Raw genomic sequence first — 23,685 nt, 5'->3', positions numbered from 1 at the left:
CGACGAGTTCGGAGCCCTTCTTCACCCTTGTTGTTTGGTCGAACGAAATCGATGTCCCATCTCGATACTCTGAAAACCTTCCAGTCAGCCCCACACCCCCCCCCCCCCCCCCACCAAAAGACGACGGCTAGATGGTCGCTAAACGGACCCGGCCACCAAAGGAGGCTGCAAAAGCGATGATCGAAGCAGCGATCCTCTAACGCTGCACCGGGAGTAATGCTATAGCCCTTTAGAGTATGATCATGAGTGAGCCGCCCTGAGGTTGAGAAGAAGTGAGCGAGAGGTGATGTTGATGATGATGATGATTTTAAAATCAGAAAACATATCAGTGTACAAAACCAGTTACACTTTCACTAACACTGCACACACACACATACATACACACTCAAAAGACAGACAAAACAAGCTGTTGTTGCTAAGCACAAGTAAAGGAAAGTGCACCCGATCCTATTACAGAGACATATCAAATACACCTGCATACAGAGCAAAGAAAGAAGAGAACGAAATGAAAAACGAAAAACAAAATGTGAACACTATCTAATTCTATTCAAAGCCGGCTTGCAAGCTAAACCAAACTTACTGAATAGTGGGAGAAAGAGAGAGAGAGCAAAACATGACAAAGGAGAAAGAGGTATAGAGAGAGAGAGAAAAAAAATTGCACATCGCATACATATCAACTAACGAATAAGATAAGACACTTGAGACTAAGCTGATTTACAACTGAATCGCACTGAAGATCCCACTCTGCGACCGTGAACGTGAACCTTGCTATATAAGAAGAATGGTACCGAAACCTTACCTTACCTTATGCCGACCTTTGGGCCGACGTTCTACGCACGATTTCACACTACCTTGCTTTTACACTGTTGAGCTGATGGTTTTCGTGATCATGCGGAATGAAAGAGAAACATAGATCATATTGATAATTTTGAATTTTCTGCAGTTTAGTCTTCATCCACATAGTATGCGCACTGTAACGTTTGCTTAACCCTTTCCAACAAGAAAAAGGAGCACCCCAATAGTGTGGTGTGATTCTTGCGTACAACGTGGGCACACACAGGGCGCAAAACACTCCTTCCCCCCTTTAAAAGAGATAACAAATTATGAATGAATGAAAAAGAAAAAAACAAAAATAGATACTATATGTGTACATCTCTTCAACTACCGGTGTAGTTTATTTAGAAAATCCGATCCGAAACATTTTCAGCTCCACCTCAAGTTTCAACGTTATTCATCTGTTTTATAAACCTAAAATGATAAAAAAAAGTGCAGAAAGGTTAGTACAATCCTCTTCAAGAGCTAGAACGATATTTTAAGACTTAAAATTTACCTCTGTTTCAAGTTCTATCGAACCATAAGGAACACCATTAATGGATTGCGGAGTACTTCTCCTCGAAGCCTTTGATAAAATCGATTAGCTCCTCCGTCATCTCGTTCAGATCGTCTATCGCACCGGCAATCGATTGGCGCTTCAAAGCACCCGCCTGCATCGACTGGCTTTCCGCCGAGCGGCCACTCCACGGCGTTCGCTGTCCCTCCTGCTGACACAGTTGCTGTTGATTCTGTGGCACAGGTGTTTCATCCACACTGCTCCGCAAAGCGGCCGGCGAAACCTCCGACTTCGTTGTCGTCGTCAGCGAGCTCCCGAATCCCGAACCTTCCACCGCCGGCATCAAAAATGGCGTTGAGCTGCTAACCGGACCGGTCATGGCGGATCGGTTCCGATCGATCGACCGCTGTATCTCCAGCATCATCCGGGCACGCTTGGGTGAGGTCATCGAAAACAGGGCGGGCGATGTACGGCTAAAATCGAGATCCTTCGTAACATCGTTATCATCTTCCACCGTTAGCCGCAGCTCGTTCTCCCGAATTTCACCGCTATCGTCCAGCGTAAAAGCCGTTTCGTCGATGCAAATGCCTTCGACCAGTTTGCCATGTTCCATCATCACGATCGACTCGTCTGCCGCTACTGAAGATGATGATGGTGAGGCAGGTGTCACTAGCTCACTTGCACGACTAAAGCCCGATTGTTCTAGTTCTACCGGCAGACTGTTCGGGCCATCGCCTGTCGCACCTCCCTCATTGGTTGAGCTCAGCGGCGATTGAATGCTGCTGCTGGGTTTGGAGCCGTTTTTTGCTCGCCGCACGACCGATATTCGATTCCGGAACATATTATTGTTTCTAGCACGGTCGCTATCGTTACAACCACACACGCGAATTCTATACTGTGCACTGAGTCACACTGTGAGGTTGCAAGCGCCCTTTATGTGGATTCGATATTTCGTTGCTGTGGGCAACGGTTGCCGGCAGCTGCTACTGTTTTATTACAGAATAGACCGGCAAAGTTCAAATCAGTTCATTTGAGCACATGGTGTGGTTGGTTTTGTAGAATCGCAAGCGATGGTTCGTGAACACGTGTGAGGTTAACTTATTAATTCCTTTTTGTAAATTAAATTCTAACGCAAACTACTCGAGGCAATAGCTTTTTACATTTCTACAAAACAAAAAAGGAGGAACAAATTGCATGTTTAAAAATGGTGTAAATTTATTCTTGTTTACCTCTAGCTAATCCTATTCAACCTCCAAACTAACCGTGATATAATCCGGCCAACGCTTCCTGAATGGCTCGCAGGCAGGAAATGTTCGTTTGGAATCCTCCCGCTTTCTCTGCCAAATTTTCAACTCTACAAAAAAAAAGAGGAACATAAATTTACTTCGGAAAATCTTAAAAAAAAACCCTGAGTTGACTACTCACCGTATGTGCCTGATGTAGCCGTTGTTGATCACCTCCTCCAGCGAGGGCGGCGCCGGTCCATCCGTTTCAAAGCCTTGCGGTTCGTACACGTACAGCGGGCCCTCCTCCAGCTTCGGCACGGCCAGGAAACCGTGCTGACCCTGGAAACCGGTCGCAATGCCGGACGAGAAGTGTGTATGCTTGGCGACCGGTGGCGGTGCGACCGGTTTCGGCAGCTGTATCTGGGACTGTTCCGCCTTCTGCGTGAACTTGTCCACGATCGCGCTCGCATCCTCGTAGCTTGCCATCAGCGAATCGATCAGCTCTTCCTTGTTTTTCGTCTTCTGCTTCCGGTTTTCCGCCTCAATCATCGCCAGCTCCTTCCGCCGCTGGTCGAACTGCTCCTTCTCGTACTCCACGATCTGCTCCAGCTCCAGCTCGTCCTTGCTCAGCTTCAGCTTGTTCTTCATGATCACGTCCCGGTTGTCCCGCTTGTACTGTTCAATGCGTTTGTTCGTGTTGATGATGTCGATGTTGTTGCACAGATTAAACACCAGCTCCTCGATCATCTCCAGATAGTCGTTGTACTCGTCCAGCGAGCCGAAGTCGTCCTCCTTTTTATTGAAATCCTTCAGGATGCGTTTGCGTATCTGCACCTCTTTGTCGACGTTCGAGTCCTCGAACAGCTGCACGCGGAAGTTGCTCCGGCGCAGGGCCACATTGCACTCCGGACAGGAGCCGGACCCTTTGAGAAACAGCAGCTCGACGCAGCTTTCGCACAGCGTGTGGCCGCACACGTTCACCATCAGCTTGAGCGACGGGTTGCGGTATTTGGTGGTTTTGCATCGCGGACAGACCTGATCATCCATGATGGTTGGATTTGTTTGGTTGAGGTTCGGTAGATCACGCGATCGATTTCACAGGAAAGTACTGCTTGTATGGCTTTTACGCTTCTAAAAAATATATGTAATCAAACAACTTTTCGTACAACAACCAAAAGACTTGAAATACTAATGAAAATTAACCAATTACGAGCACGCTTCGACGAGAGCGAAATTTATTTACATTTGCCGCAACAAACACGGCGGCTTCGATTCAGAGTGACCAGAAATACCGATTTATCTGCATTCCTACCGATTTTTTATATGCCTACCGATTCACAGATGACCGCCCTAAAACTACCGAGTTTCCATTTATCCTACCGAAAATCACAGATATTTGATTTTTCAGTCGTTTAAGCTTAATCTGTGGCGCTTGGGTTGCTGTTTCAAGGATCGCTATCCTCATTTGTTACTTATCGCGCTGATGCACGTTTGTTTGCCTGGCACTTTTTAGTTTTATCCGTTAAAATTTAATGTTCCTAATAAGTAGACTATGTCAGTTGTGGGGATTCCGAGAATTGCTCGTCAAAGAAAATTATTTAAATTTGAATTTGAATCTCGCTGTTCGCGGTTTAAGCTCACCTGACAGAAAAAGAGAATTAAATTTTCAGTCGAGGGGTAGCCTACTAGCAATGCGAGGGGCATGTAAAAGCATGGGGAGACGGTTGGAAATACGCGGAATTACGCGGAGGCGCGAGCGTGTTTTGGTTTCTACACAGTTTTTGCACTCACACAATTACACATGTGTGAATGTGTGCGTTCACTTTCAGCCTGCGCGCTCAGTTTGGTTTTCTCGCAGCGGCATGCGGGTATCGGTGTCTCGCTCGCATTAGTGCAGCGAGTGTTCCTCTGTTCGCTCCCTTTCTTGCCACCACACGAAATCGTCAGTTCAGCTCAAGCGTTCGCCGAGAAAGGCCGCGCGCGTGTTAGCCTAAGTCCCAGGCGATCGAAGTATCGCTAAGTGTTGAAGTGTTGTGCACATTGAAATGAAGCTGCGCTTATTTTTTTATCATTTATCCTAAATGTGTGATTTACGTTGCTTCATTTTAATATTTGTTTGCTGTATTGAATATCAACAACGGTATCCATGCAGTTAGGCGACTATTTCAAATACGACGATTTTTTTTTAAAATAAATAATGTGTGTGGTTCGAAGCTACAGATTAAGCTAAAACGACTGAAAAATCAAATATCTGTGATTTTCGGTAGGCTAAATGAAAAATCGGTAGTTTTAGGAGGCTTATCTGTGAATCGGTAGGCATATGAAAAATCGGTAGGAATACAGATAAATCGGTATTTCTGGTCACTCTGAACACGGCGGGATTGTCGATGACAGCTAACAGCTGTCAAATCACATGAGGCCGTGGGCATTGTTCTACCGCCATTTTCAGCTTATTTTCAATTCGTTTCCTTTTTCTAATGCTTATTATTGTATATTTATTATATTCAGAAGTGAATAAAACTCAGCTAATTTGTTTTATCTCTATCTCAGAACTACATAAAATCAAAACCAGCACCTCATTCCGCATGCAAAATCCTTTCAAAACATCGCATCACGCGGCGGCACTGTAACCGCTGTACAAATACCGCACATCAGCATTGACGTTTTGTTTGGCGTACAGCGGTACTGTTTGTTGCGTCTTCGCATCGGCGGCTTCAATGTAAATAAAAAGCATTCTCACAGCTGTTTGCTGCAAAATTACGAAGCATTTTCGGAAAAAGAAGTTTAAAATAGGTAAGTTGCTAGCTGTAGAGCCACCAAACAGTTATTAGTAGGACAATTTCATTGAAAAGTGGTGTTAGAAATCATTGAACTGAAAGCGTCTCGGAACCAAACAAAAACAATCGCGTGGAAAAGGGTAGGGCATAGCGGGTAGGGCGGGTTAACAATTTCGCTGTTGTTATCAAATCACGGTTCCCGCCGATTCCCTCGAGGGGAGAGCAATCGACCGCCCGTTATCGCCATCGTCGGTGCTACCTCTCGCTCTATCTCCCATTCCTGGGTTGCGATCAATCCAGTCGTGCACGGGAATCCGCCGCGGCAAGCAGAAAAATCGGCTACCTCGGGACCGACCGAAAAACAAGTCGCGTGAGTTCAAAGCCGCATAAGTTCGGATTTTGCGTATCAAGCATTTTGCGATTTGTTTGCTTCCTCGGCTACATAATACATTCGTACGCGGTCGAGGTAGCATCGAAAGCAAGTGCCCTAACACCATTCGAATGGTATTGATTGGTTACGACTTGGCGTGCTTTCGTAACGCGAAATTTGGATAGAGAGATAACACCAAAAAATTCAATTAGCGGAACTTTTCAACAACGGTAACGAACCTGCTCATCATTGTTCCTCAGAAGTGGTAACCCATTTGCGTCGTGAACCGGGGTCCATCCCCGACTGGAAGTAAGATGAACCAACGCTACCTGTTCGTGCTGTGTGCGGTACTGCTTGGCTGCTGTGCACCGTCCTCGGGAGTGTTCTTCAACCACGGTGGCACCTATTTGGGATCGCTCAAGCATCTCTTCAGGAAGTACTCTCATATGCGCGAGCCGGAACGCCACCTATCGCCAGTTGTTTTCGGTAAGTTGCAATTTGTTTTTTACTTTTCCAATCAAGCGCGTGCAATCAGGCGCAGGTTCTTTGTTCGAACGTACAAGCCCGGGAAGAAGGGACTGGAACGTTTCGGAAGCACGCTTATCAACCGAAACGCGAGGCCGTAGTGAGTCACGACCCAGTGACTGAGAAGTAAATAAATATAGCAAATTTGCGTAAATGATCGCGCGATGATCGTACCACGTACGAGACGGGGAAATGAAATGGAATGGGCCTTCAATAAAGCGTAAACACGCTGGCACTAAGTTGTTGTTTATGGCGTTGGCTGCCTGGTCATAGGCTTTTTGTTCTAAGCAGGTCGTGTACACAAACTTTAAACTAATCGTTATTTTCTTTGTCAATTGGATTTTGTCAACTTCTATCTTTTCCGATCGTGCAGTACCCGGCGATGGCGGTAGCCAGATGGATGCAATCATCGACAAACCGAACAAGGTTTCGATCCTGTGCCAGAAACACACCACCACGTTCTTTAACCTTTGGCTGAACAAGGAACTGCTGCTTCCCCTAGTGATCGACTGCTGGATCGACAACATTCGCCTCGAGTACGACAATGTAACGCGTACCACGTGCAACTCGCCCGGCGTTACGACGCGCGTGCCAGGCTTCGGCCAGTCGGAAACGGTCGAATGGATCGATCCGTCGCACGCGTCGGTCGGTGCGTACTTTGTCAACATCGCCAATGCGCTCGTTTCGAACGGGTACGTGCGGGACAAATCGATCGTTGGCGCACCGTACGACTTTCGCAAGGGACCGAGTATGTATTTGAAGATGGAGAAAGAAGAAAGAGCTGGTTTTTACAATGTATATTCTCTGCATTTCAGCCGAAAATAAAGAGTATTTCCTGCAGCTAAAGTTTTTGGTCGAGCAGACGTACACCATTAACCACGACACACCGGTCACCTTTATCGTGCACAGCATGGGCGCCCCTATGACACTGCACTTCCTGCAGCTACAAACGGCCCAGTGGAAGGCAAAGTACATAAAGCGCGTCATTTCGCTTGCCGGTGCTTGGGCGGGCAGCGTGAAAGCCTTGAAGGTGTACGCAATCGGCGATGATCTCGGTGCGTTTGCGCTGAGCGGTAAGGTGATGCGTGCCGAGCAGATCACCAACCCGTCGCTGGCCTGGCTGCTCCCGTCGCCACTGTTCTGGAAGCCGAACGAGGTGCTCGCACGGACCCAGTCGCGCGTATACACGATGGCACAGATGGAAGAGTTTTTCGAGGATCTGGAGTACCCGAACGGGTGGGAAATGCGCAAAGATTCCCTGCCGTACACGCTTAACTTTACCGCACCCGGTGTGGAGCTGCACTGTCTGTACGGTAGCAAAATCAACACTGTTGAATTGTAAGTAGATTTTTTTGCTTTAAAAGCGTGTATTTTACTTATTTAAACTTTTGTTTCATACTTTGACAGCTTGGATTATCAGAAATCGTACGATCTGAGCGGCACACCAGTCCTTAAGATGGGCAATGGCGACGGTACGGTCAATTCTCGTTCGCTGGAAGCTTGCCTGCAATGGACAACGCAACAGAAGCAAACGATCGTTGCCAAAGAGTTTCCAGGGGCCGATCACATGAGCATTCTGGCGGATGTGAACGTTATCGAAAACATCGTGAAGCTGCTCCTGTCGGACGTTGCTAACTGAACAGGACACACCCCTACACGTACCGCTCGTTTCGAAAAAGGATGGTTTTTTGTTTGTTTGGATAGAGTTACTGTGGTGCCATTATTTGTAGACTACTTCCCCTTCGGAGGATCCTTTCCCTCATAACAAGAAGACTTCGCATACTCAACTCAACGCAAAGACTCGATAGCTCTAATGTGATGTTTAGTAGCTTGATTATTGTTTAAAAGTGTAGCACGTTTGCACTACCAGCCGGTGTATTGCAAACGACCACCGCCATGAATCTCAAACCACAAATGTCCACAAGACGGTGCGCATTTACCGTAGCACCTTAGCCTTGTTCTGTTAAAGCAGTTCAATAAAGCAATTTGAAACCAAAGTTTTAAACGATGAAGCCCCTTTTTGCACTTGAAACACACACACACACACACGAACTTGATTTCGATTACACAATCTCTCACATACGTCACAGTGGAAATGAGCGTACAGCATTTTCAAGGTACATCATGCGGCCAATGGGAGAGGAATTGTAAACGCTTTCGAGAAGGAGGAGAAAAAAGAGATCCCAATCCGTCAATTCTGTCACGATCCAGTCGCCGTGTGACCTTTCTCTTGCAATGTCGTGTCCTGCTAGAACTAACTGCGGGAAGAACGCGGGGAAGCGCTGATTGCGTACCGGTTTACGTAACATCGTCAGCACAATCCATAATGACGATGATATTTCCACTGTGTCCGGCTTAAATGCCAGCTCCGGAATAGCTGGAGATGGGCGAATATGTTTGGACGATGGGAGATTGGAATACGTTTCGGTCTAGATGTAACAATAGCATTAGAAAATGATGTGCCGGGGCATGTAGCATAATGATAAAACCATTTTTTTTGCGTAATAAATAGTAAGAAGATCTCTTGAAGATTACTTCTACTGCAATTGTGAAAAGTTATGCCAATCGAGATTAATTTTATCAGCATTTATATCGTAAATTATCGCAATGAATGATGTGAGCAAGATAATTTGTATTCGTTAATCATACCAATAAAATCAAATAATCAAATTATGTTCTGGTAATCAAGAGCTCAACGAATGCGTAATGTGTAATATTCTAGGTTCTTGCTCCGTTTCCATCGCCCTGTCCCAAAGACACTGCTTCCCATACACCTGTTTGACATTGTTTTTATATCGATAAAAACATCTATTCATACATTATAACATTTGTAATATTGTTCGCAGTGTTCCAAACCTCTCATAGAGTCCTTTTAAGCCATAATAGAAGGATTTTGTACCGTATTATGTTTCTATTATTGGGCACCACTATTCAATATTAAACCGTTCGTATAAAATTGAATATAGGGATAGCGAATCGATGCCTTGTGCTTGGAATCTCGACATCATCTACCCCATATACAAGAAGGGAGTCAGGTTGGACTGCAACAACTACAGGGGTATTACTGTGTTGAATACTGCCTATCAAATATTCTCCCTAGGAAAATAAACCACTGATCAGATCTTCACCATGCGGCAGATCTTGGAGAAGATGGCTGATTACAGACACGACACATACCATCTCTTCATTGAGTTCTGTTGTATTTCACTCGTATATTTGTACTTCTGTATCTTTTCCGTTTGTACGCTTCTCCCGACGCTGCTCCAGTGGCGCACTTTTTTCCCGTTCCCCCTGTTGACAGCCGCTGTCAGCCAACCGCTACCAGGTTGGTCCATTTGGTGATGTTGACATTTCGATGGTTATGACAGCTCTTCCCTCCGAAATAGTTATTTACAGTAGTAGCCTTTGTGGTGTTTTGATACTCCTTGCTGATCGCCGCAGTTTTGCTTCCGGTGGTATTTCCGCTGAACATGGAGCCTCTGATGGAAAACTCATTGGTGGAGGGTTGGATGGTTGCGCTTGTACTATTGACCTAGATCCACAATCTGTCATTAGTTCTGGTGTACTGCTATTTTTCGGGATGGTATTAGTTTCTGATTCCAAATTATGCGAAGTAGTCTCTCTGCCTTGCCAAGAAGTGTTCCTATTTATGGGTTTTTGCATACTAATACCCACAGCGCGCATTTGATCGATGTGACGTCTCCAAGTTCGTCCATCATCTAACTCTATTTCATAATGCAGTTTACCTAATCTTGCTGTTACTTTTCCGAATTCCCATTTGTTATTTTTAATGTACTCCCTTGCAGCTACTCTTTGTCCTATTTCAAAATCTTTAGTTTTTATGATTTCTCTATTGTTCGAGTTTGAAGTTGGAATCATTATGTCAATACGGCTGCGTATTTGCCTTCCAAATACTAACAAAGAGGGCGAAAAACCAGTGCTAGGATGAATTATTTTTCTGTAAGACAATAGAATATTGCTCAACACTTCTGGAATTTCTGTACGATTACACTTTACTGCCTTCAGCTTTGATTTTAGTGTTTGAATAAAACGCTCGGCCTGTCCATTTGTCGCTGGATGGTAAGGTGCACTAAATTTATGAATCACCCCGTTTAGCTTTAAAAAACTGGTAAATTCCGTTGACGAAAATTGAGTGCCATTGTCGCTAACCAAAACCATAGGAATTCCGAATGTACTGAATATTTCCCTGCAGGCATTAATTGTGGTTTCGGTAGTCATGTTGTTGACGACACGGACCTCAGGCCATTTAGAGAAAGCATCCACTAAAATAAAAAAGTAGCTTCCCATGAAAGGACCAGCATAATCCACATGCACCCTCTGAAAAGGCCCTTCTGCTTTCTCCCAGCAATGTATCGGTACTTTTGGTGGGTTTGCTCTTGTCTCTTGACAGGGTTGGCAGTTATTTACAATATTTTCAATTTCTTTGTCTATGTTGGGCCACCAACAATAACTTCTTGCCAAAGATTTGATTCTAGAGATCCCAAAATGAGAAGAGTGAAGCTCCTGTAATACCTTTTCTCTTAATAAAGGCGGAATGTAAACTCTACTCCCCCGCATAATACAATCACTTTGTAAATCGAATTCATTTTGATCAATACCAAAACAGTGTTTCGGTAAAATTATTTTACCCGTTCTGAGGGCACGCAGTAGTTCTTCAACATTTGGGTCTACAGCTGTGGCTTTTGCCAATTCAGGAACTGTTAAAGGCAATGTTTCGATTACGTTGATCTCAACTAAATCGGAATCCTCTATTCTTCTATCAGAATCCTCTGACGGTAAAGGCAACCTTGACAATGCATCGGCGTTACAGTGGTTTACAGATTTCCGGTGACGAATGTTATAATCAAACCCTTGTAAAAAAGCTGCATAGTGCTGCATTCGCATTGCCGACATCGTTGGTAATCCTTTGGATTCTGAAAATATCTGTGATAAGGGTTTGTTGTCCGTTACCAGAGTAAATTTCCGTCCATATAAATATTGGTGAAATTTATGCACTCCGAAAATGATTGCGTAGGCTTCTTTGTCGATCTGAGAATATCGCTGTTGAGTTTTGTTTAAAGTTTGCGATGCGTATTGTAATGGCCTTTCGGTTCCATCGGCAAATTTATGGCTAAGGACGGCACCTACCCCGTAGGGTGAGGCATCTGTAGCTAATATGAGAGGAAGGTTAGGATCATAGTGTACCAGTACTCTCTCCGTTTGCATTTCCCTTTTTACCTGAGCGAATGCCTTTTGGCAATGCTCGTCCCAAACGTATGGTATTCCATCTTTTAGAAGATTGTTTAAAGGATAGTTTACAGTACTTAAATTTGGGAAGAACCGTCCGTAATAATTTACCAAACCTAGAAAAGATCTTAATTCATCTACGGATTTCGGAGCCGGCATGTCCTGTATGGCCTTAATTTTTGTATGTAGTTTGTGTATGCCATGTTTATCAACTAGGTATCCACAATATTCTATTTGATCTGCGAAAAACTCGCATTTAGCTTTGTTTACTTTTAGATTGTACTTTCGTAATCTTTTTAGTACTTCTTCTAATCTTTTTAAATGGATTTCATCGTTTGGCCCTGTAATTCTAATATCATCAATAAAAGCAGTTACTCCTGGAATGTCCTGTAGAATCTGTTCGATTAACCTCTGAAATATTGCTGGTGCCGATGCCACCCCGTACATTAGTCTGGTAGGGCGGTACAATCCTTTGTGGGTTGCTAATGTTAAAATATCCCGACAATCGGGGCTTACCTCCAATTGCAGATAGGCTTGGGAAAGGTCTAATTTAGAAAATTTTTCCCCGCCTGCAATATTTGTGAACAATTCCTCAACTGTCGGTAGTGGGTGCTCGTCTACTAATAGGTTTGGATTAACCGTGATTTTATAGTCACCACATAATCTTACATTACCCCCTGATTTTTTTACTGGCACAATAGGTGTAGCCCATTCAGAATGATCCACTTTCTCTAGAACGTTTTCCTCAACTAACTTATTGATTTCATTGGTTACAGCATCTCGGACAGCAAATGCGACAGGCCGCGCTTTGATAAAAATAGGTTTTGTTTCTTTGCGAAGAGTTAATGAAGCTTGTAACCCTTCAATTTTGCCTATTCCTGCCTCAAATACTTCCGAATATTTTTTTAGTAGAGCTTCTAGTATTGAGCATGGAGTGAAATTTTCCTTTTCACAATATGAAACTTCTTGACTGGTATGCATAAATTTATTCAAATCTAACTTTATAGTTCTCATCCAGTTACGTCCAAGCAAAGGATTTCTGTCGGATTTTGTGACAAGCAATGGCAAAGGAATTTCTAAATTTTTAATTTTTGCTCTCACTTCGATCTCTCCAAGAACGTTGATAACACCGTTGCAGTAACTTTTCAATTTTACATTGCTTTTCTTCATCAATGTGTTAGGAAAACAATTTAATCTATCCCTGTTACTTATTAGTGATACTGGAGAACCCGTGTCCACCTCGAAAATAAGTTTTCTATCAGAGATTTCCATTTCCAGCAAAAACTTACCCGCCAGATTTTGCACTGCTCTCAGGTTGAGCACATCCACAACGTCATCGTCACAGGCAGGAAGATCAGGCTCGTACTCCAGTGTGTGTACTCCTGCTCGTTGTAGTTTTGTACGACACACTTTATCCAAGTGTCCCATTTTCTTGCAGTAGTTGCAAATTGCATTCCGGTGTCGACACTTATCCGCAAAATGCTCTTCGTTTCCACACCGATAGCAAGCTGTTTTCCTTTGAACCGTTGTTGGCTTGCTCTTCTTCTTGCTCGTGGTGCTGATGTGCTGAACTGGATACGCTGCACCGGCGCCGTGTATTTCGTCTGCGCCTCGATTTGACATTTCCATACTAAAAGCTATGTCCTTCGCTTTAGCCAATGTTAAGTCGCGCACCTCGAGCAACCGCGATTGGATCGCACGGTTTTGGAGTCCGAATACAAATTGGATTCTCAAGGCTTTGTCGAGGTAATCCCCAAAATTGCATGTTTGTGCTAGCTTCTCCAATTCCATTAGATACGTAGACAGTGTTTCGTTTTCAGCTTGCTTCCGATTTGCAAACTTGAAATTTTCCAAAATTTCTAAAGGATTCGGGTTGAAATGCTCTTGAAGAATGGAAACAATTTCCTGGAACGTTTTAGTTTGCGGTTCTGCATTCTTTAACTTGTTGCACAACACGTCATAAGTAGCACCACCCATATAATGGAGAAGGTAATCACGTTTGTCTTCTTCGGAAACTCGATGGATTTTGAAGGCAATTTGCAACCTTTCCAACCATCTCTGGATTTTGCAGTTTGTTGGATCAAACGGCTCAAATGAGAACATTGTAGACATATTCGTAACAGCAGTAGTTATCCCCCGGACCGAAACAGACAGAGCGGTACCTTCACCCACACTTGAGCCGGGCACCGATGTGCTGGATGTAGTAGAACTGGATGCCTTTGGTTTTACCGCAGCAGAATGGGCCGTAACAGGGCCTCTAGTAGAAGTTTTCGAAGAAATAGGCTTAGCAGTAGCAGAATTGTCCGTAGCAAGGACGCCAGTAGGAAGGTTTGAAGAAGAATCGGCCGTAGGTGTTCCGGTACTGGCAGATTTAGCAGCAGCCCGTGTGGTGACAGAAGCAGCAGGAATTTCGGTCTTCTTTGACGCCGGATCCATGAAAACAACACAAGCTTAGTTTGCTTAGGTATAATAACGTGGTTTTCGTACTTCCTCGTCGCCAATTTGTTGTATTTCACTCGTATATTTGTACTTCTGTATCTTTTCCGTTTGTACGCTTCTCCCGACGCTGCTCCAGTGGCGCACTTTTTTCCCGTTCCCCCTGTTGACAGCCGCTGTCAGCCAACCGCTACCAGGTTGGTCCATTTGGTGATGTTGACATTTCGATGGTTATGACAAGTTCAAAGCCACATATGATAGCATAGCCAGGGTAAAACTGTATGACGCTATGAGCTCTTTTGGAATCCCGGCCAAACTGATAAGGCTAGTTAGAATGACTATGACCAACGTCACTTGCCTGGTGAGGGTGGATGGAAAACTCTCAGGACCTTTTGCTACCACCGAAGGTCTGCGCCAGGGGGACGGGCTTGCCTGTCCCCTATTCAACCTGGCGCTAGAGAGGGCCATCCGCGACTCGAGGGTGGAGACTACGGGAACCATCTTCTATAAGTCAACCCAGATCCTGGCATACGCTAATGATATAGACATCATTGGTCTGCGGCTCTCCTATGTAGCAGAAGCCTACCAAGAGTGTCGAGCAGGCGCCAGAGAACCTCGGATTGCAGATAAACGAGGCAAAGACCAAACTGATGGTGGCAACATCAGCGGGCCTACCATTAAATAATCGCAATCTACGTAGGTGTGACGTGCAGATAGGTGAACGCACTTTTGAAGTCGTCCCACAATTCACCTATCTTGGGTCAAAGGTCAGCAACGACAATAGCATGGAAGCTGAGTTGCGCGCAAGGATGCTGGATGCCAACCGGTCATTCTACAGTCTGAAAAATCCGTTCACTTTAAAGAACCTGTCGCGACGGACGAAGCTGAGACTATATAGTACCTATGTAGTTCCGGTACTCACATACGCCTCTGAGACATGGCCGCGTTCGAGAGGAAGATGCTCAGAAGGATACTTGCTGCTCTGAATGCTCAGAAGTCCCCGCATGTGTGGAAGGACAATGGAGGAGCCGCTATAATGACCTGACTATAATGAGATGTACGGCGACCTCACTGTCGTACAGAGGAGACGTGGTAAGCCCAAATTGAGGTGGCAAGATGGTGTGGAGGCGTCCGCCATTAAGGCCGGGATAACGGACTGGAAGACGAAGGCGCGAGACCGTGAGCGGTTTCGGACACTCCTGAGGCAGGCCAAGACCGCAAAGCGGTTGTAGCGCCGGATAAGTAAGTAAGTAAGTATAAAATTGAATGATAAGCAGGAGTTTTCAATTATCAGTTTACCTATAAATGCAATTGAAAGTAAGTTGTGTTGGCAAGAAAATATGATTATTTGAAAAAGCATTGGACTAAGTAATTATTATTTAGATAAAAGCCAAGTTTCAATCAAAATTCAAATGAATAATAATTTGAACTATTCCAATTCTCGTTCCTTGATCAAATTATCTGAAGATATTCAAAATTGTGTTCCAAAGAAATCCTAAAATTTTCATGAAATCAAACAAAAGTTTAAATATTATACAAAATTTTAATATCTAACTTCCTACTAAAGTCATTAGATATTAATTTATTAATCAAACCGTCTTTGCAATTACAAACCGTCAATCCGTAAGCATTGCTGTGCTAACGACTTCCCATTAGCAAATCCAATCCGCGTGTCGCGTGCATCCGATTTCCTGCTAACCATCCATCACTAATCACACGTTCGCTGACTTCCCCAAAATTCCGACCCAAAAAAGGACAAATTATTAACCCCAAATAGAGCTCACGTATGCCTAAAATCCCTCCAATCTCCCCCCAAAAAAAAAACAAGAGAGCGAGAGAAAAATACATTTCATCGTCCTCCCAACTACTGCACGTGCGGGCAATGGAGAGGGCTTTGGCTGTAGTAAAAATAGCACGTGTCACGACCTATTTGAGGGCAGAGGGCAAATTTTAGGCATACACCATAAGCAACGTAACCCCGTGCCCCTCATAATAATTCGAACACGTGGGAAGGAGCACAGATCAACCAACTCCATCTCCCGTTCCGGGGTTCTGTCCTTTTTTTCATCCTTCGCCCTTAAAAGCGTCCTTTTTAGAATGAAAAATCGTACGACAGCGCATTGCTCTCGGTCATTGCCATGCTTTCGCCGGCAGCGCTCGGGGCCACGTGGCCCCGGCTCGCAGCGCATACACATACGCAGCGCGGATAATCCGTCCCCGGCGGCCGGTATCACGTGGGCCGCAAACGTCGCGGCTGGAAATGCAATTTTCACAGCAGTGCACCGCAAAGCCGGGCCCCTAGCAACTTCCTCGACTCCCGTTAGGAGTCGCTCTAACGGTCGGTGGCCGCGCAAATTACGCCCCGCGTATATGCGTATAAAACTGTGCGTGTGTGTGTGTGCGATTTTTGCGCCGCAGCGCGCGGTAATGGAATTTCCGTGTTGCATTTTCCCGGTCGTGGAACTTTTGCGCGCTGAACCCGAAACAACAACCACCTGTAGAATGCAGTCCTTCAGTTGCCCAGTGTTCTCCGTACTTCGCTTTAGTGCAGCTTCCCTTTGGGGGGGAGGGGGAATGCAACAAAGTTCCTCTTTTTGAAACTGGCAGTGGAAAACTACAACCATTACGAACACAAAACATGTATGGTAACGGGTTTTTAGTGCGGATAAAAAAACAAGGACAAAGCTACCACGAGGAACTGCTTTACCTAACCGCCTTGGTCGGTTCCAGCCTCTCGCCACTCACACACACACACACACACTTGTTGCCGCTCTTTGGGACGTCGTCCATCAGTTATGAGCCCTGCTGTGTGGCAACACAAAATGCGTCGCAACAAAAAGCACCCCATTCCCCAAAGGGTAGGAAGGAAGGGAAGGGACAAGTTTTCGACGGCTGGCAAAACACAAAACTTTCTCCAAACCCTTACTTCCCCTTGCGTGTCTCAACGGATCGGCTCGTGTATTTTGATGAACCACCGTACTCCGTGTTATGATGGACGGATATCAAACAGCGAGAAAAGTCCTTGGACTGTGTATGTATACGAGGGGACCATAATAAAGGACACGCATGCGACGAACGGGGAAGCACACTCAGCACAGCACCATCTTCCGCCCTTTTTTCCTACCATTTTCAAAAACAAAACACACACACACACAGTAACTCCGCCGTCTGCCGGGAACACCGGCGTGAGACGTAATAGGAAAAGTTTTTCGTTACACGGTTATGTTTTTGCCGACTTCCCATGGAGCTCGAAGCTGCCGGTACTCGGTACTCGAAGCCTACCAAGGTGGTACCGGTTAGGCCCCCCGTTTTGGGACTCCTCCCTTTTGGATGCTGGGGTTACGTGAATGTGTTTACGAACGATCGTTGATCCGTTTGATCAATAACACCCGGCCCCGTTTCCGCTCCGTCCGCTCGTTACGGTCGAAGGCGCGTAATTCATTTGGCGTCGTAATAATCTAATTTCAAGCTTTTAGCTGATTGCCTGTACGATTGCTTCCGGGAAAAAAGAATATCAATTAAAATAAGAACAAGTAAGAGAGGCTTGGAGCATGTCAATGTGTCGGATTACTTACCGTTTGTATTACGAGCAATGGTGGGAATTAATTAATGTTTAATTAAAAAAAAAGTAGTAGAATGTATTCTTAAGGCTTTAAAAGAGTTTTAGACATTACTATTTATTTATTATTATTATTATTATTATCAGTTCCGTGGTTCAGCCGGTAAATCCAAGATACAAATAAAATGATTTATTTTAATATACAAATAAGATAAATTCTTACAATTTTCAAAGTACAAAACAAAGTACAAAAGTCGAGCAACAAGATTACGCAAGAAAAAATAGTAGATTTGATCCTTAGCACCTCGATGTTCCTGACCTCTTCTGTACCATTCATTTCTACGTTCTTTCTAGATCCCTCCGTCCTCGCCCTCTATTAGCCATCCCTACTCGTCGCTTGTACTGTCATAATGATACCTTGCTAAACTACCTCAGATAGTTTAATAATGATTCCGACCATTTCAGCTTTACTTGTTCTTTACATTCCTTCCGTTCCCGCCTCCAAGCTTCCTCTTCTTCCACTTTAACCACCTAAATAGTGCAATCCTTTTTGTTAGCAATCAGCCGTACCGGCGAACTCGTTCGTTCCTGGGAACGTTCGCCGCGACGCTCATTTTCACTCATTTCATAGCCTTCCAGATAAAAAATTAGAAAACCGTATAGGTTTTGCACTGGCCAACCTAGTGGTACAACCCTGTCCAGTCATGAGCGACGAATGTTTCTCGTCGAACGAGTTCGCCGGTACGGCTGAATTACTCTTCACTAATTAAAGCTAGGCGTTAGTTTATAAGTGTTGTGGACAGACCGCTGCCTCATCCTGAGGGCTCACTGTTGACAGCAGGGCTGTCATCCGGTGACGTCCTCAGTGAGGATCGCGGCGCGAGAAGGACCAGTCGTCCTCTCCCCGCATTGCGTGTGTGTATGCGTTATTATTTATTACGTGTTATTGTATAACGATACCAAAGATAGTTGTTAAATATATATTCTGTTTGTGCCGTACACCGCCGTCTCATGTTTGTTTTGTGCGGACACAACAATAAGCATCACTTTTAATATTTGTAAAGCCTTCATGGCGTTCAAATTAATTGAAATAAATTTAAAAAAAAATACTTCTGACCCTTTCAAAATTCACTAGTTTTACATATTGATAGTCCCACATAAATAACACACGGATTGAATTTGTAGGAGCTAACTGGTGTGTTAGTTTATCGGAAGCAAACAACTGTTCAACGTACATCTTGAGATAAGCAAGCATTACATGTCAACAAGCTAATAGCGTGCCGCAAAACAACAACAGACTCACAAAGACCTGGTCACACAGACTTATAGCAAATTTATCTTGACCACGCCGGAGCAGAGCGGAACTCTGTGATTCAATTCCAATCCAGATCGTCGCTGATCATATCGTTAGCTTATACCGTGTAGTATTAACTCTAGTATTGAATGTAGACAAGACAGTGTAACTTAATCATAAGCCATATTAACCTTTCGCCATGAAGAAGAACAAGAAGAAAACGAAAACGACTCCAGGAAAACCTTCAACTACGTCTTCTATGTTTGAGACGGAAAAATGCCTACGGAAATTTCTCTGGTGTGTCAAATCTCCATCATTTCATCGTGTTTGACGTAGTCGAAGAGTCGATAGCTCAAAGTAAAATGTTATTTTGAACCGATAAAAACTCAGAAATACAATGATTGAATTATTACAAACGTTTACTCAACTTACAAACTCCGGAAATATTGTAAAAAAAAACAAAACAATACTTTTAAATCTACAAAATCCTACAAACATTTTTTTTGTCTCGAGCTTCTAGTTCAAGCCAATGAAATACCATCAGTTTGCCTTCGTATTTTTTCAGAGGGCTTGTTGTTGACTGGTTTCGATTTGGTGTTGACTAGTTTCAGAGCATTAGTTTTTGAACTCCTGCTTTAGTGATTTCTTTTTTTTATTTGAATCAGCATTTCGCAATCAATTGTTTCGCCAGTTTCCAAACCCCTTTTCTTGCACACTCATTGCTTTTTCCACTATTAACTTTGTGGATACTCATCCCCCAGGCTTTCTTTGTTTGTAATCGAATGTAATGTTTCAGAGGAAATCTTAAAGGGAGTCGTTATAGACACTAGAATTGAGTACTTAAAACAAAGCTTATCCAAGTGGAGCAAATTACAGTTGTCAAACAGTTCAAATCAAAACCTTAGTACTTCGAATGGGTCGAATTTAGAGGATTGCTTGTTCTGTGAGTTCAATGTGATTGTAATAGAACAGATAAATGCTTCTTCTGCACTACAAACATATCGGATATTATCAATTCTATATTGCAACCAATTAAATTAGTTCAACTTAATCATACATGAGTTGATTGATTGATTCAACATTCTAATAAACTTCCATGTCATCGTTTTACAAATGAATGCATTCTCACATACTCTTATGTACCCATTGCCAGCTGCATTCAAACTCATCCTGAAAAAGACTTCAATTCTGTGGCTTTTATTGAACCGCCAATAATCGTTACCAAGCGCTCACAAAGAACCTTCATCAGTCGGTCTAACTGGGCCAGAACAGCCACCGTGTCAACAGTGTTTGTCCCTCGAAGCGAAACTGCAGCCCTCTGAAGCAGGAGACGAATTACATGTCCATTAGCATCATCATCAGCAGCAGCAGCCTGTCCAAACCACGTGAATGCACAATGAATCGTCGACCCTGCAGCAAGCACGTGGTGTGGTAACGCAGGAAGCGCTTTGCTCAAAAACGCATTATCATAAACCAAAGACACACAGGCCACATTCGAGAAAGGTACCGGGGGAGAGGTACGGTTTAAATATTTATTTTTTGACACCATCATTCGACCTCCGGTCCCGTGCGGCCGCAACGGGTCGCTGTACCGCATAATGAAGGTCCTGTGTGAAAGGCCTGTGTGTGTGTGCCTTTGAAGCGCTGCAACCACCCAAACACAATTCACCGAGGCTAGTAGAACGAACAGGCAACGTGACAACGGTTGTTGACCACCGGATGCACCGGGTCTCCCATTCCGATGCCGTTGCGTTCAGAGTAAGATGAGCACCGAGGGCAGAATGGTATCACGTTTCCGCGCAAACAAGGACACTCACACACAGAAATACAGAAATTTGCATCCCATTAGCACAAGGATACGTTTACCTCGTACGTGGAAAATTTGCCTTAATGCAGTTCGATGGAATATGTACGATCGCGATTAGTGTACGTATGTGTGTGATATGCACTTTTCAATGTAATGACACAAAAAGAGGGCCAATAATTATACGCACCATTATGTTTCATATTTAGTACAAATGCTTATCTTTATTTTCCGTTTTGTTTTTCCTTTCACCCATAATCAAAGACTCACGCAGACTCCGTTAATGTCAATAAACGCGTACGCATAAAACAAAACACTTACCAGTTAATAATACAAGTAGTTTAGGGAAACGGGGTTTTACCGCACAATGGTTTCGATTTCGATTCAAGCGGCTCAACTGGTTTCCACTAGAGACTTTCGCAGGGATGGGTTGGGCCGGAAAGCAACAGCAAACATCCGTGTGGTTTGGTGCAAAATGCTTCTTAATTTTCACTTCATTACAGCTGGGTCCTTTGGGCGAGCGTAAAGTAATGCTATCAATCACGCTTTCCTAGCTAAATCGCATCCTACGCTCACCGTTGTTCGCCTCGCGAGACCATTATCCGTTAATGAAACTAATTTAGTAGAGCACGAGCGTCCCTGTTCTTTTGCGTGTGGGTTGTGGTTTTAAACATAAGGATATTAAAGATATGCGCACAACGGGAGCCACAAATTGCTGGTTTATAACGATTTTTTGTGTAACCTTTTTCGCTTGTCTACTTCACTTCCAGCTGTTTTGTTCTGCTTCTTCATCTTTCCTGCTACTTTATACCATTCCCCGTAGCATACGTTTTTGTTTAACCTACTGTAACAATAGCCGACTGAGCCGACTTGTTTGTGTGCCGATCGATCACTATTAGCGTCAAAATCACGATAAATCTAACATTTGATATTAGGCTCACAGTGTGCTGCATCTTTCGCAATTCCTTACCCTAACATTCATTGTTTTATCTATTTTCTTCTTTCGTTATACGCTATTAAAAGTGTCGCTCTTGCAACCGGCGATCCGCTTTAATATTGGATGCGTTCGCGCAGAGCAAGCAGAGAAGAGAGTGTACGAGTGTTAACCTTACATTTCATTTCCTGTAATGGGAATTTTTATCGCATTTTGGCGGCTTTGGTTCCAATTGGCATTGACATCTATGTTAACGGGAGATATATGTTTCTTTGTTTTCTTTTTTATCATTAGAAAGGCATACAATTAGAATGGAGGGGGGGAGGGGAACAGCTTGATCGTCCTTGGGCTTTCAAACCAAACAATTACTCAGGATGCAACCGGGTCGGCTGTGTGCCATTATCTGTGTGTGTGTTTGATTGTTTCAATTTTTGCCACTAATTTACTTAATTTTTCTTTTCCTCTACTTTGCAATTCCCTCAAAGACACTCAAACAGCAGCAAGCAGATAGTATTGGGACAGCAGAAGGATGGAGCGAAGCGAATCGAAAGAAAATGCGAAAAACTTAACTTTACTCACAGCCTTGCTTGAAATTTTGAACCTCCTCCTCCCTTCACCGTACCATCCCCGTGTTACCGTACCATCAACGGTCCAATTACAAATGCTTCGCAAAGGCAAACGTTGCTCTCGTTCCTTAATTAATGCAAGGGGTGGAAATAAAAGCAGTCAAGAGGGATGGGTTGCGTTTCGATAGTTGCGAAAGAGTGTAAAATCGGAGAAAAAGATAAAGATGCTTCAAATGCATGAAGGTTGATCATTTGCAAATCGGAATATAATGTAGTGACACACCGCTTCAATGTCAGACTGTCCCAGAGGGAACAGCATATAATGAATGACCCTAAAACCCCTTCCCCATCTACCACGAACAACTCATTCATCTTTGGTCCTGAAATAAGTCAGCTTTCCAACAACAACAAAAAAAAGCAAAAGAAAAAGGATCAAACACCCGCTTTTCGCACACAAACGATCACCATTGATCGTTTGGGGAAAGAGGTTTTTTTCTACTTGCACTAGCAAACACACACACATATACACACACGTAACGGATTCACCTTTTTTTTCTTCCAAAGCCACACCGCGTTAATGACGTCCGAGGACGTGTGTGCCGCTAAGAAAAAAATGCTCATCTGCAAGAGAAAGGAATTCAAAAATAGTTAACCATCACTCAAAGGCATCACCGGGTTGGGAGGCACGGTTTTTACGCCACTACAGCAAAACAATGCCTGACTTGCGGGAAATGCATGACGTATTTGGCAGCGAAACGCTGGAATTAAACAGACATACGCCTTCATTGCACCTTGCTCCCTACTCTCACCAAAGCTGCCCGGAAATGCCATGCTGTGCGGCGCTGGTCCCCGCTCCGTGGCCAATATGGCGCTCCCCCGTCCGATACGATATGCTTTGCCGAATGACGTTTGTGACACACACACACACCGGCTCACTGATCGGTTCCGGTTGGAGCACGGCAAGCGAAACACATTGAAATGTGTGCAGCAAAGCAAAACGAAAGAATCCTACCTAACCGGCACCAACCACTGCTACTAGGTAGGAGGCAGCAAAAAGGGATCTATTTTTACGATGAGTCAAACACAAACTCATCGCCAGCTCGCCCGTCTAAAACCCCACAAACAGACGGCGGACAAGCGAGCGAGAGCGAGAGTAAGAGGGACGCGTTGGTCCACCTTTGCGTTTGGTTTTTTTTGTTTTCAGCCTATTCCCAGCCGGCGAGATTCGAGAAAGTCCCGGGTGCGGCGATATCGGAAAAGAGCTCTGCCAATGACAGATCTTGGGATAGGGAAAAACATCGGGGGAGGGAGCACCGCCAAAGGTTTGTGCGCGCTCCGCTGTCTCTCAATCCGGTCATGACGGGATGCGCGCACTCGCGTCACTTGCGTCAAACCCGGTGCGAATCAACACAAAGAGCCGACGAAAGCAATGGAAACATTTTGCCTTTTCCCCTTTTTGCTTCGAGAAGGTTTAAAGGCAAAACGCAGACGCATTGCAAGCACTTTAATAAAGGCGGACATGTGTTTTGTCCTTTTCCTTATTACTAGATGAACCAATCATGTTGGGTTGGAAGTGTTGTTATCATTAAAATTACGCCTTTGCAGCACTTAAATTGG

At 44.2% G+C, this 23,685-nt stretch overlaps 4 protein-coding genes across 5 annotated transcripts in view; 1 reads left to right on the top strand and 3 right to left on the bottom strand.

The window, feature by feature from the left end:
• LOC120954768 (probable nuclear hormone receptor HR3) overlaps positions 1-23,685 on the bottom strand; it is a 509,904-nt gene that overhangs the window by 337,764 nt on the left and 148,455 nt on the right. The window lies entirely within an intron of this gene.
• LOC120956558 (uncharacterized) lies at positions 1,149-2,181 on the bottom strand. Its single transcript, XM_040378100.2, has 2 exons — positions 1,331-2,181; positions 1,149-1,248 (listed from the first exon to the last, which is right to left on the bottom strand). Exon 1 carries the CDS (start codon positions 2,169-2,171, stop codon positions 1,368-1,370), a length of 804 nt encoding a protein of 267 aa, XP_040234034.2. The 5' UTR covers positions 2,172-2,181; the 3' UTR covers positions 1,149-1,248; positions 1,331-1,367.
• Positions 2,211-3,829, bottom strand: LOC120956557 (CDK-activating kinase assembly factor MAT1). Its single transcript, XM_040378099.2, has 3 exons — positions 2,756-3,829; positions 2,593-2,684; positions 2,211-2,494 (listed from the first exon to the last, which is right to left on the bottom strand). Exons 1-3 carry the CDS (start codon positions 3,601-3,603, stop codon positions 2,487-2,489), a joined length of 948 nt encoding a protein of 315 aa, XP_040234033.2. The 5' UTR covers positions 3,604-3,829; the 3' UTR covers positions 2,211-2,486.
• On the top strand, positions 5,221-8,225 carry LOC120958132 (phospholipase A2 group XV-like). Of its 2 annotated transcripts, none has more exons than XM_040380711.2 (5): positions 5,221-5,349; positions 5,964-6,189; positions 6,602-6,976; positions 7,044-7,566; positions 7,636-8,225. In XM_040380711.2, the coding sequence occupies exons 2-5, from the start codon at positions 6,018-6,020 to the stop codon at positions 7,865-7,867; spliced, it is 1,302 nt and encodes a 433-aa protein (XP_040236645.2). In that variant the 5' UTR covers positions 5,221-5,349; positions 5,964-6,017; the 3' UTR covers positions 7,868-8,225. The 2 variants fall into 2 exon arrangements, with proteins under 2 accessions (XP_040236645.2, XP_040236646.2); XM_040380712.2 differs by lacking the exon at positions 5,221-5,349 and adding an exon at positions 5,524-5,703.

The sequence above is a fragment of the Anopheles coluzzii genome, chromosome 3 (assembly GCF_943734685.1).
Source record: "Anopheles coluzzii chromosome 3, AcolN3, whole genome shotgun sequence".
NCBI lineage: Eukaryota > Metazoa > Arthropoda > Insecta > Diptera > Culicidae > Anopheles > Anopheles coluzzii.
Note: the sequence above shows the minus strand (reverse complement) of the source record. Positions and strands in the feature narration are given on the sequence as shown.